At 37.4% G+C, this 19,241-nt stretch overlaps 1 protein-coding gene across 1 annotated transcript; it reads right to left on the bottom strand.

Moving 5' to 3' along the window:
- Window positions 1-2,114: 2,114 nt before the first annotated feature.
- On the bottom strand, window positions 2,115-18,228 carry LOC121428358 (transforming growth factor beta receptor type 3-like). Its single transcript, XM_041624938.1, has 3 exons — window positions 18,131-18,228; window positions 8,484-9,083; window positions 2,115-3,009 (listed from the first exon to the last, which is right to left on the bottom strand). The coding sequence occupies exons 2-3, from the start codon at window positions 8,545-8,547 to the stop codon at window positions 2,660-2,662; spliced, it is 414 nt and encodes a 137-aa protein (XP_041480872.1). The 5' UTR covers window positions 8,548-9,083; window positions 18,131-18,228; the 3' UTR covers window positions 2,115-2,659.
- Window positions 18,229-19,241: the final 1,013 nt, after the last annotated feature.

Here is a 19,241-nt window from a genome sequence, read left to right as displayed (position 1 = left end):
TGTACTATTTAATATGTCAACTACCATGGTAACAAAGCCCAGCAACCAATTGCAATCAAGGTTTTCATGACCTAATGGTAGTTACAATTACCGTGTTTACACGTGCATCAGCTTTTGGTTTATCTTGCACCGAGAGCTGATGCAAGTTAATCGCATTTACATGCAACAAAAAAGCAGATTCTTTATCGGCCTCGCGGTTCTGAACTGTAAGCCGATGCAGCAAGTAAACATGGTAAATAAATGGTACTGTATGGCAATGTTACGATAGTTGTTTATGAAACAGGCCCCATTAGCTTTTGATTTTGTTACTATTATAACAAGTTCTTATGAAACCAAACCCAGCATTCCCAGCAACAATAAGAATGACCTGGGCCCAGTTGCATATTTTATGGTAAACTTCGCTATCCAAAAATGGTAACTACTGTAGTATGGAATCCTTGATTTTGATTGGCTGTTGATCAGCATTACCATGGTAGTTTAGCATTGGATGGCATGAAGTTACCATTATAGGGGTACTTTTGTGCAACAGGGCCCAGGAAAGCACAGCGTGTATCACTGTAAGGTAGGCTAAGGTCGTCATCGGCTTCTTGCCCTATTCATCACAATGAAATCGAGCAGAAGCAACACAAACCACGCTGACAAAGAAGAGGAAAAATGCTTTGGACTGTGCTCTGCACTCCCTTCTTTTCATTATACCTCTTCCAACAGCCAATTTAGGCTTCTATTCAGCCTCCAAAAAGAGCTGAGGAAATAGTTGTCTTGCAAGGTCGGTCCAAAGATCCTATAATATATCATACAGAACGTGTTCACACGAATTTGAAAGCTATACAGTGCAGTTACATGCCAATACAGGGGTCTGTGAAATTATGTCACATATTTTGATTTGCGAGGTAGATTAGATTGCTCATCATGATCAATGTACATGTAATTAATCACAAAAAATCAATCCTATAATCAATTGCTACATGTACATGTACAGCTTTGTGTTTAACTATATAGTCAACTTTAAGATACATATGTAGAAGAAGACCGACATGATGCATATATCCGAACCGTTTACTACAGTATCCACTAGATGTCCATGTACGACACCAAAGAATGATGGGTAATGAATGCGATCTCGATCTACGGAGGGGAATTTTTTTAGCCTCAGTGGATCTTTAATGGCATGGATACCGCTTCGTTTTACTGTAGCAAAACTGACAAACTGGCATAGATTAAGACATGTATTCGAGCTCCATGTGAGCTGTATACTACAAACACCCGAAAAAGCTTGAAATTATCAGGGCCTGAAATCATGTAAAGGACTAAAGACTGGCAGTTCAGGGAAGTGTTTCATCAACATTCTTGTCCGACAAGTTGTCAGATCTGACATCTTTCTCTGATGTTGATTGGCTGAGAGGTACTGTTACTATTTAAACTGTCGGATAAAATGGGACTTGTCGGATAAAACGTCCGACAAGTCCTTTCATGAAACGCTCCCCAGGGGAATATTTCATCAAAATTTTCGTCCAACAAGTCATCAGATCTGACAACTTTCCTCAACTTCAATTGGCTGAGAGGCAATATTACTGTGGTAAATGTTGGCTCATGAAATGGGACTTGACTGATAAAAATCAAACAAGATCATTCATAAAATACTCCCTTATCAGAGTACAGAGTAATGCATTTTCAGCATAGCATGCTTGCATTTTTACAGACGGCCGTTAAATTGCTTGATCACAACCTTATTTTGAATGAAACTGAACACCTCTGAAAAATATGATTCGAAGGAATAGCCTGAACGCGACCCTTTAACACAGAGGTATCAGAAGGCTGTTGTCTGCCACTGATTGCCTATTGAGCGGAGCAGCCCATATCGAAGCCATTAATTTAATCGAGTCACAAAGGGGGTATTGAAATGGCCCCCCTGTATAGAGCTCATTCATGTGCAGAAATAGGCAATGGAGGGGATGAGAAAGGAGTGAATGAATGGTTAGTATTGCCGGCCTGGCTTTGTTGGAAATGTGTGGAAGAATAACAAATGCAGCCCCCAAACCTCCCAATATACATGTATACATGGTGCCTTGGGCTCGACAAGGTTATGATGATAGAATGTAAAAGCACTTGGCTGAATTGTTGTTATATTTGAATGTGTGATAAATGTGCATAGTTTAATGGGAAAATTCTGTACATTTAGGCCTATAGCCTATTAAAGGGTGTACATGTACACATACAATGTAGGTGCCATGAATTAGAAGCATATCATCCTCCCTGTGCTGATGGCCTCCACCCCAAATAATCAAGTATATGTAGTCTTACTTTTTATCAATCAATATCTTAACTTTGTCTTGTCTATGTAAAAATACATGCAAGTATTATTACACATAAACAACACACACATGCCTACCTGCATCCTACTTGCGCCAAGGTTCTTTGTAACTTGCAACTTAATATTGCTACTCTGGTTTCAAATTTGCTTCTCAATGTAAAAGGCCTAAACAATGCAAGCCTCTTATGTGTAAAATTCTAATCCATACAGAATGTGTATAATAATGATGAGCCTTCACTTAAAAATAACTTTGTTATTAAAAGATGGGCTAGAATTCCTTCAGAGAAATTAATGTGTAGAAAAGCATTTACAGATAAGATAAAATGTGATAAGTAGAGATTTTTTTATTCATTGATCGTCATTGTCTTTTGCTATCAAACTCACCACAAATTGAAACAGTAGAGGGCCAACGTCATGCTGCGTCACTAACTTCCACGTCACGGGATGCACCGAATTCAGAACCACTATGGTAGTCCTCATGTGCAACGTTCTTGGTCCGATGTTCAGGGTCATCACATGGTTCGTGTGCAAAAGATCCTCTTCGCTGGACTTCAGGTTGATGACGTGAACCTCCCGCGAGGTTTCGTCCACCTGGGCGGAGCAGCCGAATATCGCTGCCTCGTCCGACGTGAAGGCCTGGACGAAGGGGGAGGTGTACGCTAACTGGGTGTTGCAAGACCGTGGGATGGTCGCGAGAACTGTAAGAAAAAACATTTGAAATTATCCAAATAAATCAATAGCCTTAATATCAATTACCATTGAAGTCTAAACTTCTGAAGGTTTCCATGGCGAAAAAGAATAGTGTACAATGTAGTAGGTTTCACGGTACACCATGAATCTTTCTTGGGCAAGTGTTGGACCTGAAAAGGACCACCCATTGGAGTCTACTTCATGCATGCACATTTTGTAGCTAAATGTTTTATTCTTGAAAGCCTTTCAAGTGATGTCTATTAAAAATGAATTCTGCATGTAACAGCATGACACACAGGGTGACAACACATTGGCCTATTATTCAGATGAAAATGTAGACCTAATGTGACATTCACTATAATCAAAGATACTACAAGGGGAAGATCCGACAGTACATACACCGCGTAATGAAACGCTTGGGAAGAGCGCCCCACAGCGTTGAGTAAGTAACAACCTTTTTTGACCTTTGCGTATCACGAGATGGTTGTGTACAAAACATATGAGAGAAATGGTGAAGGGTTGAAGGGATAAACTTTTTTTACATTTCAAATTTTTTTTTCTTCAATTTTTCCCCCTTACATTTGAGATGAATATATTTCAGATGTTTCTTGGTAATAAAATGTGGAAATATTTTCACTAGCCACCCTTGAGCCCTCTCCAAACTCTACTCTCTCATTTCCCCCATATGTTTTATACACAGTCGCGTGCCGATATGCGAAGGTTTACTTACTCAACGCTGTTGGGCGCCCTTCCCCATGAGCATTTATGAGCGTTTCAAAAAATTGCCGAAGTGTCCGATCTTCCCCTTGTAGTATCTTTGCTACATGTACATGTATAATCAAATACAATTCAATTCTTAATTTCATTTCCATTGAACCATAATACAAAGTAAATTAATCAGACACATGACTGACTGACATTTTAAAGAACAGCAGTATAAATTAAAGTATACATGTACATGTACATGTACATGTATCTACATGTACTGTACATGTAGGGGTCCACTCCAAGCAATGTGGAGCCCCCTTGCAAATGGAAAAATAATTGGGTAATTAATATTAATGTATGTTGCCAACATTTTAAAATCATGGAGGTACAAATGCTATTCATCTTGGGCATACATGTACCATGAAGAAGTACATGTAGTTATCAATTTTCAATTAATATCAGATAAAATGCCAGTATATAAACCAAAAATCATGATTGCACTGAAAACCACACGTGTCATGAATATTTCATCGATGCATCCCTTTAAAAATGAATTTTCTGATGCCTGAGACTGTGACTATGACTAACACCGGGATCTACCTTTTATCAGCACGCCAGTGAACATGACGTTGAAATAATATATGTCTGATTTTGAGACATGATTAATCATTTTCTTTCCTCGCACGACATCCGCCTTGCAGCAGGTGCCGACGACAGTGTCTGTATGTTATGCCGATGGTTAGCTTCCAACCGTGACACATACAAAAAGGTTGTGATACATGTATTTTATACTTGAGAGGCTATGGAGGATGGAGGAAGGTTGCAGAAGAGGAGATGAAGAAGAAAAAGAAGGTGACAAAGACGAATGTGAAGGAGACAAAGATGGAAAAGGAGGTCAGGAGGAAAAGTAGGAGGGCAGAGGTCAGGTGGAGGGAGGAGGATGAAGAAAGGATTATACATGTAATTTAAGAATTTTAAGATGAAGGAAAGGAGGAAGAGGAGAAGAGGAAAACGATGGTGACCATAGTTCAGCGACAGTGAAGGAGGAATAAGAGGGAAGAAAAGAGGGGAGGAGAAGGAAGAGGGCAAAAGAAATCGAAGATGGTAGATGTTTATTAAAAACAAAATTAAACAGAGGTCAACAATTTCTTTGACATGATGCCTCATGTCAACATTTACCACTCAAAAATTAATCACTTACATGTATAACCAACAAACAAGTGCAGCACCTCTGGCAGTCTCACCTGTATTACGCAATTTCAATATAGCAGCAGTGCTGACTTTGAAAACTACCATAAAATAATTATTCACAAAAGCACCATTCATATACATGTAATGATACAATACTATATTTATTGACAATAAATGACATTTGACCTTGATCATGCAACCTATTTTGTCAGTGATACTCGATTACCCCTATATCCACAGTTTACATGTAGCCTATAGGTATACATGAATACTATTTAAAACTTTGAAAGTTATGACAGCAATTTAATAATTACCTCCAAAATGGTCAAAGTTCAATGACCTTTGACTTCGGTCATGTGACCTGAAACTCGCATGAGATGTGCAGAGATACTTGATTACTCTTATGTCAGAGTTTTATGAAGTAAACCAATAAACTTTCAAAGTTATGATGGTAATTCAACAAATACCCCCAACTTGGCCAAAGTTCATTGACCTTAAATGACCTTGGTCATACAGAGGTCATGTGACCTGAAAATTGCAAAGGATGTTCAGTGATACCTGTACATGTACTTGATTGTTCTTATGTTCAAATTTCATGAATCAGATCTATAAATTTTCGAAGTTATGATGGTAATTCAACAGATACCCCAACTTGGCAAAAGTGCATTGACCCTAAATGACCTTTGACCTTGGTCATGTGATTTGATCAGGCAGGATGTTCAGTAATACTTGATTAACCTTAAGTTATGTCTAAGTTATATATTAGATATATATATATTTTCTAAGTTATGATATTTTAAAAACTTAACCTTAGGTTAAGATTTTGATGTTGATTCCCCCAACATGGTCTAAGTTCATTGACCCCAAATGAACTTTGACCTTGGACATGTGACCTGAAACTCAGGCAGGATGTTCAGTAATACCCGAAAACTGTTATGGCCAAGTTTCACGAACTAGGTCCATGTATTTACTTTCTAACTTATGCTGTCGTTTCAAAAACTTAATCTTTGGTTAAGATTTGGTGACGACGCTGCTGCCGTCGGAAAAGCAGGGCCTGTTATAGTCCCACTCTGCTAGTGAAGGTGAGACAAAAACCCAATATACATGTAAATAAAGCTACCTGTATTAACAGTGAAAATATTTACATTTTGATTCTGATATTTTTGGCAAAAAAATCATTTTCAAAACATTCCCCGAAGGAAAATCAGCATGTTTGCACCTAAATCCCAGGCTAGACAGATCTACCAGATGATAAGTACTGCTTGGGGAAATATACAGAGGAAATTGAATTACAATGTATTAAAGTGGAATAGACTTTCACCAAATACAAAAATACCAGGGTTTGATATCACAAAAACAATATAATTTCTTAATGCCATTACACAATACTTGCTTGAAAAATAGTTTCATAAATATGTAGATACATCACTTGGAAAATGAAGGTCAAGTCCATGATGTCAAATCAGTTGATTTTAATAGAGACAATCAAATATTGTACTTGAAAATGTAAAAATCTGAAGAAAAATATAGTCATCACAATCGATAGTTTCTCATATTTTTTCCTTTCAAAGTTTTGAGGGTATTGTTGACCATTTCTGGGGTTTATAAAAAAAAATTGGAGTAGGAAAATTATCTCCTACATGTAGTTTTTATCAATGTAAACCAATTTTTGTCATACATGTAAATGATGTAATGAACGGTACATGTACATGTATGAACCCCTCTAAAAATATGGACTTGGTACATTATAATACATATTTCTTATAGATTATATTTTAGCTATTAGGCCTATTGTCTTTCCTGTACAGTACACGTACAGTACATACATGTACATGTGAATTAAATTTTATTATCATACAGTACTGTATACCTGTAGGCCTAACGTGTCAATCAAAAGAATCACAAATTAGATTTTCAGAATACATGTAAACGTAGTGTTCATGTGGGCTTACATTTTGCCAAAAATGTAGGTAAAGTAATCAGTTACCAACCAACAATTATTTCAATAAAATTACATGTACATGTAGTCCTATATTTGTATTGCACACATGTCTACAGTGTAATAATCGGAAAGAGACTGTAGATGCAAGAAATGACAATATTTTGTGCTGATCATTATTGATCGCCATTCAGGCTTTCTCTCCACCTGTTTCTCTTTACACGAACAATCCAATTGGTACGACACCTCGGCGCGTTGCGGCCATGGAAAAAGCACGGATAAGCAACGGTTAAGAACCGCTCGTTATGTGTTGTTTTTGTTGTTTTCTGATGTTTACTGTGTTTATGAATATGGTGACACTCATTGCTAGGATGGATGTGGGCTACACTGCACATCTGTCAGAAGCAGCCAATCCATGCTTGCTTCTACTCATGTTCAGTAATACACATTTTTACACCCACGCAAACACATCGTGCAGACCGGGATGTACCCAGAGAATGGTGGTGTACACATCCACACTCGAAATCCACTCCAAGTACATGAACACTAATTACAAGAGGCGAGCAAGATGCAGTCTGGTAGTACCTAGCATACAACATACACATGTACAGTACATGTACACATGAAATATTCTCCACCTCTATCAGGTCATGTGACTGACATGATGAATGATGGTACACCATACATGTACACATGTACGAATGATTCCGGTTGTCAGTCTGTTGGGGGGTTTTGCAAGAAACTAGCGATCAATTGCAAGTCTCATTTTCAGTCTCTCAAAACAATCGCACATGTATGTCTTGTAAATTTGCAACTGACTGTTTAAATTTGCTTCTTTAAATTCAACTATGAGTGAAATCTGATTTACACCTGGAATTGATATCAATTGTAAAATTGCATTAGAGTATTTGTGATTAATTGCAAATATTTTTTTGCAACACCCCCTAAGGAAACTAGTGTACATTTATAGAAATTACTATCAATTGTAAATATTGCACATCATTTTCACATGCTAATTACAGAATACAGGGACCTTTAAAACTATCTTGAAATATTCTATTCCGACGCACATTATTTTTATTGTTAGGCCTACCCCAGCTTTAGCTCCAGCTGCCTTTCAGCGCTCATGCACAGTCGGATGCACTCAAGGAATTAATTCTGCTGGCTACCTATTCACCTCATCTGGGTTGAGTGCAGCACAATGTGGATGAATTTCTTGCTGAAAGAAATAACGCCATGGCTGGGATTCGAACCCACCACCCGTTTCAAAGTCAGAAGACTAATCCACTGGGCCACAACGCTCCACACTATGTAAGAAAACATTAGGGATTTGAAAACAATTCGGCAATTTATATAACATTACTATAATAAACGAATTGAGGACAGTACTGTACATGTATATCCACGCAGCATATAAGTAGGCCCTTGATACAGTTGATTCTATTTCAATACACTTAAGACCTACCATAACATTCAAGTATTGGTATTACATGTATGTCAGGAAAGTCTGAAAAAAATTGAAAAAAAGCTTTTAGATGTTTTAATGCAGACCTATACAAAAAAGTAAAAATTTACAATATCATTGGAAAATGGTGAATAAAAAAGCAACATCAATACACTATTAATAAATAATTTCAAACTTACCTTGGCTATATGACAAGCAGTAGATTATAAGTCCCCAAATCTCTGGTGTCCACTCCATTTTCATTTTATAGCATCCTCTATTTCAGTTTAAATGTCACAACAAATTATACAACACATTGGAGTTATTATCCAAGTTTCAATATGCAATTCCAGCAAAACATGAGCAACAACAAATAAACTACATCCACATGTAGGTTATTTCGGAGGCTGAATTCGCACCGCTTCCAGTGTATTTTGACAATATGAAATTCCTACTAAACTGGTACATGTACATCCAAGAGGTCTACATCCTTTACTAATTTTCCTGAGATGTTACTGCAAGGCGACTCTCCTCCATAAAATCAGCATGGCTCCATCGTAAAAGACTGGTAATATTCATGAAAAGCTGATTTTCAAAATGGGCAATACAGCAACATTTTCACTGGAAAACTTCCATCCCACACAGGATAGATTCACTTGTAGAATATTCTTGATTACAATCTGTGATAGCACCACTTTAAAGGAGAGAGAACTGAAGTCACTCTACATCTAAATTGAATTGATGAGCGAGCGCCTTCTAAGATTTAATTCCGATGAGATTTGTGAAGATCAGAATAATGCCTGTATTGGATGAGAGAAAATAAAACAAGATCAGGGAAAATCAATGAGCTGTCATTCAAAGATTATTTCTTTCATATAATAGCATAATTGGAAACTGCAGTGCCATAAAAAAAAGAATGGAAAACATGAAAAAGTATTTCACTATTGAGTTATAATCATTTAGTGAAAATTAATCAGAAAATGTCATGATTTTCGGAATGATGTACCGGTATATTGCAGGTTTGTGTTGATAAAGCAGTGACATATTCCTGAACTATAAAACCAGATACCCTATTAAATATGGGAGTGAATTTTGACAAGTTATAAACTTAGCATCTAGATACCGCCTTTCAATTTGAGCCGAAGGAAATCAATAATTTTAGAGTGAAAAATATATTGTCGCCAGTTGTTCATAAACACATCGCCCAAGAGGCTGATTCATAAAGCAGTCTTGACAAAATTAAGTTACACATTACTTTCACTAGAACATGAAATTCCATAAAAAGGATCCTACATGTATTACAACAGTTTTAGTCACATTTAAAGCTGTAGTATTATAGGCAGGGCGCGACAAACCCGCATGCCCGGGGCAAGTGAAAATGACGTGCGGGCAAGCACTTCTCAAAGTCAATTGCCCGATCGGGCAAGTAGTTGTTGCGTCTTTTTTTCTGTACCGTACCTCGTTTTTCCATAAATCATCCAAAATCCACACTCAAAATCATGAATAAGCCTTGAAAAATAGCGAGTACAGTTTCAAATTCCGAAATTGCGTTATTTTTTCTGTACCACGTATTTCCATACACATGGTACCAGGTATGAAAAAAATCAACGCAATGGCCGGGAATAGTTGAATGTAGTATAGGGGTCCATTATGACTACCACCATGTGCAATTTCTAATGCACATTTTCCCCCTTCCGATATCACAATTCTGTGATAAAAGAATTAGAATTACACAGGAAATAAATCACAGAGTCGAATAACCTCCCGTTGGTGAGTTGTCATTCGGCTTTGCTTTTCAAAACGGCCTATCAACATCCAAAATAACTTGCCGTATTTGTTAATTATAACTTAAAATTCATTTTTTTTCCCTTTTTGAGGGGATTAGATAAATATCAGACAATAAATCATCAAACAAAGCTCCATCTATTTTACAAGGCCGGCGGGAGGCTCACGCAAGTGCGCATACTAGCTAGCCAGTCTGAGCTCTGTCTCTCTGCCAGAGCTCTGGGGGACAATTCGCTCAGTAAAGGCCTCAAATATGGTGATTTTCTGTTTCAGACAGAGTTTACATTTCGGGTATATTATTCAAAACTTCCAATAAAGTTTGATGATTTCTTCATTGTCATGTATATTTAAGTTATTAATGAATACATTCTCACCGAATTTAGACTCCCCCATAGAGAAATGCAATTTTCATAGAAGTCTGCGTTTTCAAAGAACTTCAGGAAAAGTTAGGGTATGTGGGCCTTTATTACATGGCCGAGTACAGGTTATTGTACTGGAATAGGCGAAGTAGAAATTAGATATTGAATTCATTTATATCAAAGTTCAACTCACAGTCACACCCACACAAACACACGCACACACTCAAACACACACACACACACACCCAAGATTCTAAGCATATAGTGAAAAAAATTACTTAAAAATCATACAATATTAAACAATGTTAGTAATAATTCATTAATAAGTGAACAGGTATTCCTCAAAATAGAAAAAAAGTAGCATGTGAAAACATGTAGATAAAAATTATTGACCGAGTGCAACATCATAAAATGATGAAGTAAAGACTTGATGGTTTCCAACTAATTAAGAGCTGAACATTTTTCACTGGCTTTCTTTATAGTTTCCAACTACGGTAAATGAAAGCAATTTTAAGGAAATATGGTAAGCAGGTAGCCATTTCGTGGATTTAAAGATGCAAAATATGAAATATTAGCAACTTTTGTTGAAGGATTTTTTAAAACCTTAAATGCCCATAAAATATCGATTTTTTTTCTCCAAAATAAACGTTAAGATTCAGGCCTACGTTGCTGAAAATATCCTTTTCAATGTGTGTTCTTTTATACTGGACATGATTCTCAATTGTTATTTTGTAGGCCTATACCTTAATAAAAATAAGAGTAGTGCAGTCATAATGAAAAAAATATTTAAAAAATTGGGCAAGCAGTTTTTTCTATCGGGCAAGCAAATTTTTTCATCACTTGCCCAACAGGGCAAGTGACGAAAAAAATTTTTGTAGAGGCCTGGTATTATGATGATGAAGAATGAACATTTACACATATCCTTTTCTCTCCCACCCCCTCCTCTGAAAAATAGTAATAATAGAAAATAATATATACACAAATTTATAGAAAAAAGTAAATAGAGATAAAGAAATTTAAAAATAGAAATTGAAATTCATACATGTATGTTCCAATTTGAATTCTCTCTATCATTAATGTGAAATGTAAAAGATATTAATGTAGACTTTAGTTGTGTATGAGACTTTTAAATTGGTTACAAAATACACTATTTTTGTCATCAGTAATTCAATACAGTACACAGGAATTTGAAGATCCCATACATGTACATGTAGAATGGATACATTGTACATCAGAGCAAACTTGACTTGAAATGTTTGTAACACAACACCGACATCGCTGTTAAGAAATTACAACAATATTATGGAACATTGCATTTCAATAATCGGTAAGACCTATCCTGCCAAAATTTTCACAGCAGGTTCAATTTCCCATACAACCGCAACAAACACGGCCTTGAAATTGGAACGTCCGAATGACATGCGGAGATGGGGGAAATGAAAAGAGCGAGAAGATGGTCTACATGTAGATCGAGTGGGTCAGCAGCATGCACTCAAACAATTTGAGATGCATTGGCAGCCAGCAAGGGGTAACAGCAGGGTCTCCAAGGGCTAATACCTAGGGACAGGAACCAGCAGGTTATTTTTCGGCCGTACCGGTTTAACCAATTGGTTTTGGCGCCCATCAGCTTCAAATCCAACATGGACGTACGTTTAGGAAACCCTATACTGATCACGGTACATGCACGTGAGGCAGAGTCAGTAAGAACCCACAAAGTAAGAACCTCAAGATTAGTTCGAGAAAAATACATCACAAAATGAATTTAAAGTATCACAAAAACCGTGAATGTACAATGACATTGTACATTCAAGGTTTTTGTACTCTTAATTATTACATACAGTATGTTGGAGTTTTCTCAGAAAATTATACAAATATAAAATCATCTACCTACTGTACATGTACATGTGTAAACTGAGGCATCTTTATGCTATTCGCACAGCCCTTACTTACATGTACAATGCAGTACACATACTGCAACTTTTTGATTGCATATTTGGGCCTGTTGCATAAAAGTTCCTACATGTACATGTATGTATACATGTATTATGGTAACTTTGCCATCCAATGGTATTCTACCATAATAACGTTGATAACAACCAATCAAAATCAAGGATTCAACACAAGATACCATTGGATGGCAAACCATAATGGCATCTTTTACGTTTGCATCAGTTATAAAGATTGATTTCAAGGCGGTGATTAAATTCATTAGCTAAAAAGTCCTCAGTGCATCTTGTCACTGGTGGATCATATGACTGGTGGAACACCCCATGATTGGCCTAGAATGTCTCAAACTCTCAGCCGCGGACACGCTAATTGTCTTCGACCATTGCGAAGGATTGCTTCACAAAATTTGATGTTTCTGTCTTTTATGAACTGGTATTTTGATCAAATATGGGGATATTTATCATTTTGGAAACAATTGCCTAATTTCGATGTCACTATCAAAGAGTAACGTCCATGTCCAGATGGAAGGGGTAACGTGTCTCACACTACATGTACACAATACAAATCAAATACATGTATGTAATACTGGTAGGCAATTTTTGGGTATCGGCTCGGGTACAATTTCTTTATCCGGGGACCTGAGGCTTCCGGGCGTGACCAGCGTACCCAGATTTCCATTACAATTGTTTGGAATCAGCAGATTTCAAGCCCACTCAGCTGGAATGAATAAAAAGAAAAATTTGGGAAAGAATCTGAGGGAAATTTCGAATCCATCCAAACTGGTTTCAAATATTGGACCAGTCGACTATCACACACTAGTCACATTTAGCTGGATTTTCAGAGTGCTTCTTTTCTTGCAGAAGGAAAACACAACATGGCTGGGAATCGAACCCACGTCCCTCAGATTGATAGACGAGGGTCATAAAACCACTAGACCAAGACGCCCCCACTATTCAAAGCAGAACAACCAAAGCTGTCTTCAGTTCATCACTGGGGGGGGGCATGGCCATCGAAGAGAGGGCAGCATTTGCGAAAATATTCCTGACAAAAGTACTCTGAACTAGGATTCAAGGACAGCCCACTAGGACACTCTTAAGTCCACCGGTAAATGCAGAATTTGTCAGATGTCCCAAATTTGCACTCTTTAATGATTTTGGGTGCTTTTGACATTATTCGTGTTCAACGTCTACCAAAAACAAACACAGCAAAAATACAGTCTATACAGGAATCAACATGCAATCCAGTGCTACATAAACTGGATTCAAAATATTTGTTAGATAAAATGTTTCTAGGAGTAACAACTGAGGGGAAACTGCTGCAAGCACTAATGTGTTTTAATATTTTCTAGTGTTTTGCAGTTGATATTGGGGAATTTGAGCCGGATGAGATTCCCATTGCAGTCGATGCAAATTACACACTCTATTCCAATTGCTCACTGCAACCACTGTGCCATGTCCTGTGGGGAATCTACAGGTAGGTATACCAATGCAGTACACAGCACTCACTAAAAAATTCATTAAAATATCACTTTTGTGACCATAGAAACTTATTTCCATACATTTGCAATTTAATTTTCAATAGTAACTTATGAATCATTTTTGTAGTCACCAAAGTGCTCAAAACCTTGAATTTTGGGGACATTTTATTGTATGCCCTCAATTGGTGGAAAGTAAAATTGCAAGAAAATTTAAAGAGCAAAGTTATATAACCAATAGCTGAAATGCTAATGGTAGCTGACAGTGTCAAAAAATCAAGCATTTGTCCCAAGAGCAAGAAAAAATAAGCCAAATATTGCCAACCTTATTTCACCACACAGGGAATAGTAACAGACAACAAGGTTATATCATCCCCTTGTTCATTGAATGAGCGACTCTATTCATGTTTGGGCCATCACGATTTACACGGCTTTTTTCTCATTTTGGGCGCTTGTGACACTCTCATCACGTTCCGCTCGCTCCTAACTGCAAAATATGCCCCTTTTCAGACCCTCATTTTTGAGGAGCGCGATAGCGCCAGCGCTCCTACCGCGCTCCTTAAAAAAAATAAGGAGAGCAAAAAATCGAGTTCCTAAAAAAAAAAAAAATTGCTAAAATTTCACATTTCACATCTTTAAATCCATGAAATGGCCTTCTTTTTTCCATAATTCCTTGAAATTACTTTGATTTAGTTGAAAACTATCAGAAAAATGAAGAATATTCATCTCTTTCCCGACTCTGATTTTAATTGAAACTCAGTAAATATTGCAGTCCCATGTAGTCCCATATGTAGATTTTCATGGCAACACCATGGAAGTGGGACACATGTGGGACTACAATATTTACCGAGGTAAGTTCAAATCAGAGTCAAGAAAGAGGTGAACATTCTTAATTTTTTTTTTTTTTTTAGCAGGAGCGCTTACGACATCTTGTTAATGTATTGACGTGACCCAGGCCTAGTTTCACCAGATTAATTGATATAAAGCTAACACAACTATTGCATATATACAATGTTAAGAAAAATCTGCTATTTATCATACCTACATGTATTGTTAGGCCTGGGACTTTCGGGTTTTTTTCTTTTCGGGTACCCGTGGTAATTTTCGGGCGGGTACCCGAAAATCATTTCGCTCGAAATATGACTGGTGGAAAAACCCCATAGGTGACGTCATCATCAAGCCAATGCGATGCAAGCCAATTTATGAATGAAAATATAGTAAGCATGCACATTGCAAGCCTCAGCCCCACGCAGTATTCCGTCAAAACGAGTCTGCAATACTCTGTCACCTCGTACCAAAATCGACCTGAAATCCACTTTTCTATATTTTATTTGAATTATAAAAGGTATTCTCAGAGGATCAATTTTCCCACCGATACCGCACTGGTAAGCAAATTTGTATTACTTCTTGCTTTTCTGTCAAAATCTTACGAAGTAGCGTCGATATTACATCGTGTTCGTGAGTTTGTAGAATCTATCGCTACGTGAACAAAGTCAATCGATTTCCGGGTTTCGGAGCGTCAAATGCGCCAGCCAATCACGATCTTGTTACCATTTTCGGTTTATGATGAACTGAAGATGGTATCAAGAACGTGATTGGCTGGCGCCTCGTATGCTCCGAAACCCGGAAATCAATTGACTTTGTTCACGTAGCGATAGATTCTACAAACTCACAAACACGATGCAACATCGACGCTACTTCGTAAGATTTTGACGGAAAAGCAAGAAGTAATAAAATTTCCTTACTTGCGTGGTATCGGTGAGAAAACAGATCCTCTGAGAATACCTTTCATAATTCATATGAAATACAGGAAAGTGGAATTCTGGGTCGATTTTGGTACGAGGTGACAGAGTATTGCAGACTTGTTTTGACGGAATACTGCGTGGGGCTGAGGCTTGCAATGCGCATGCTTACTATATTTTCATTCATAAATTGGCTTGCGTCGCAGTGGCTGGATGACGTCACTGCGCTGCAAAAGAAACATGGCGACGATTGAACGACGTGAACGATCTCAGTCACATCATCATCACTTGGGTAATTGGGTAGATTCAAAATGAGACCTGTGTACTTTTGTGATGAGTTTACAATCATGTCTTACACTACGCAATACAAATCAAATGTACGTTATACTGGTGCAATTTTCGGGTATCGGGTATTGATTTTTCTACCCGGGTACCCGACGCTTCCGGGCGGGACCCGGGTACCCGGGTTTTAGTCCCAGCCCTATGTATTGTAATGAATTGATATGAACTCCTCTCGGAGAGCGATTCTGAGCAGCTCAATTGAGCTCCTCAAAAAAATAAGGAGAGGGATTTATTGAGCTCCACGAAATTATAAACGTGAAGGACTGCCTTTTTCTGCCTTTTCTTTGTTGCAGTTGCTGTCCACTGCCCAAGCAATGGAAGTGACCCCAACCCAGTGAACCAACACTAGTACGAGATATTGGAAACTTCAATCTGCCGTAATAGAACTGAGAAAAATCTGAAAATATTTTTTAAAAACTGTAGACTGAAACAACATAATTTCAGCTGTGTACTATTAGGATCTACAGTATGGTAGTGGATTGTCTTACCGAACACTTTTCATGAATTCAATCATATCAAACACATTATTCTCATAAAATTCATCAAACTTTCACCATAAATACACAATTACCTACAAAGTATAAATATATAAAAATTTTGCCAAAATCTTTTTCCTCTTTATATTATTAGCTTCCAATCACACCCCTCTTCGCATGTGAAATATTGGAAAAGGTATCGCATTAGCGGACGTGTGTTTTCTATGAGAAATTGAGAAACCAACAAAATCACTGATAAGCTATTTTGACCATGTTTTATAATTTTTAGAATATTGATACTTTGAAAATGTGTCTGACCATTTTCATCATCTTTCTATTCAAGTTCCCTTTGGAAGGATGCTGCAAAGTTTTGAGCGTATAAAATTATTTTCTGATGCGTACGATGCGCGTGTTCGGTAATTACAAGGCCATTCGGTAATATCATCACTCATCAGGCACTATAACAATTGTCTTGTCCTCTCTTGAATTTTCACGCTCTCAGACTCAATCTCAACTTCCTCAACAATGACAACAGACATAACAAACTCTAACAGTCATGAAAAACAAGACACAGGAAATTGAAGAATCTAAATGTCAAATCCCCGAAAATGGCAAAATTACAAGTCCCTATTTGACATCAAAATGTTCATATCTTAAAAAATTAATAAAAAAACAGTAACAATGATTTGACCTAAGGCATAATCTGGAGAATGAGCTTTGTGGAACGACAGACATCCCAGTTCAGAGCTGTGCAAATTTAATCCTATCCTAGCCTCCTAGCCCTAGTAGTAGTATAGTGAGTGATTGTATTACCTGCCGGCCTTGTATTACCGAACGCGCGCATCAAATGCGTCAGAAAATAATCAAACACGATCAAACCTTTGCAACATCCTTCCTAAGGGCACTTGAAAAGAAAAAAGATGAAAAATGATCAAAAACACAATTTCAAAGTCTTTATATCCTCAAAACAATAAAATATGGTCAAAATAGCTCTTCAGTGACTTTGTCGTTTTCCCAACTTTTCCATAGAAAACACACGTTCAGTATAAATACGATACCTTTTTCAAGTGACCAAAAATTTCAGTTGCGAAGAGAGATCCGATTGGAAGCTCATGTCGTAAAAATGAAAAACAATTTTGACAAAATTTCTGCATATTTATATTTTGTAGGTATTTGTGTATTCATGGTGAAAGTTTGGTGAATTTCATTGGAATAATGTGTTTGATATGATCAAATTCATGAAAAGTGTTCGGTAATACGATCCACTACCATACCGTAGGATGGGGGGTCGGGTGTCCGGACACTTTATCTTTTTGTAGCCTTCTTTTTGGTCTGTGGATTACACTAAATATGAATTCATTACTTGTAATAATTTTCTATTTTGTTCTTTATAATATTTCCTAACATTTTGTACTAATAATTAATAAAACTTCGCTTGCAATTTTTTCCAAATGACATTCTAAAATTGATCGTCCGGACACACAACCCGTCCGGATACACAACAACTGGGTATACTGAGCTGTGCTGCTACGCTACGGCCTACGCCAGTCGGCCACGCCTGAGCACCGGGCTGTGCAACGTTGGCCGACCCTGTCACGTCAGTGTGCTGGGTTGGTTGCCAGTCTCCCCATTCCATAATTTATGTCAAATTGTGAATTTTAACACAAAATTGTCAACATATCGGTACCCATACAGCTTGAAAGATCCAAAAGAACTACTTACCGGTAATACAGAATGAGAATAGCCGAGTCTAAGGACATTAGAACACACTTTTCCAGAAGCACAACGAAGCAGAGTCCGGTCACAAATTCGACAGCTAGGAATATAATACAGTAAATCAGCGCAGCACGCGTACGCAGTACGTACGATCGACGCGCGCCGGCCGTATACCGCACGTGCAGGCGATCGACATCGTCCTCGGTACGAGGGCGCTATGAAAGAAACAAGACAAGAGCTGACGGTCGGAGAAAATAAGTACAATTAAAACTTATTATATCGTGCAAAGTTGATTACTAAAACAGTACCGGTACCGTACCCCCATTAATTCATCTAAGCAACAATGATAAGTGCAGATATTAGGTGACGACGACGACGATGAGGATGAGGAAGAGGACTCTGGAGGAAGGTATTGAATGATTTCTTACTGAAATCTTATAATCAAGTCTGAAAAATACATCATCACAGATTTTATCTTTATTCACAGTTCCTTTTCAGTCATGCGCTACTTTGCTTCTTGTCTTCACTCCTCTCTCTTTAGGCCTAGTTCATATGCAGTTCTCACATTCATTCCTCACCCCCCCCCCCATTCTTCTCTCCCTCTCTCTTTTTTTTCATTCATTCGCTTTCTTTCTATATTTTCTCATTCCTGAGTTTTTTGCGTAATTTTCACATTTGATTATTTGATATTTTCTTTTAATGATGTCTCCTGTTGGCTCTCATAGTTTCTGATTTGATTTGAATATATAAAATTAATTTCTCGTTTGTCAGATTTTGAGGAGCCCACAACATACAAGCCTAGCTTTTTAGTGGGATCCTCCATTTTCACAAATTATAGATCACAATTTCTTTACACATGATTATTTTATATGTAACTGTTTTATAGCATGGCTTTCTCAAGTTGATTTTATGACATTGATATATATTTTTATGATGTTCACTTGTTATGATTGTATTTATTTGATTTATATTTTGTTGAAAATGAAATAAATGAAATGAAATGAAATGGTGGTGGTGGTGATGATGATGGATGATGGTGATGATGATGATGATGACGATGATGATGATGATGATGATGATGATGACGGTGGTGATGGTGGTGGGGGTGGGATAATAA

This window comes from Lytechinus variegatus, chromosome 15 (assembly GCF_018143015.1).
Source record: "Lytechinus variegatus isolate NC3 chromosome 15, Lvar_3.0, whole genome shotgun sequence".
Classification (NCBI taxonomy): Eukaryota; Metazoa; Echinodermata; class Echinoidea; order Temnopleuroida; family Toxopneustidae; genus Lytechinus; species Lytechinus variegatus.
The sequence above is the reverse complement of the archived record's forward strand: the minus strand, read 5'-3'. Positions and strand labels throughout refer to the sequence as shown.

Excerpts from the sequence above, each read along its gene's own strand:
- LOC121428358 (XM_041624938.1), bottom strand. The coding sequence starts at position 8,547 with ATGAAAATGGAGTGGACACCAGAGATTTGGGGACTTATAATCTACTGC. Across the intron at positions 3,010-8,483 it reads CTGCTTGTCATATAGCCAAG|TTCTCGCGACCATCCCACGG; the intron begins GTAAGTTTGAAA and ends TTTTTCTTACAG.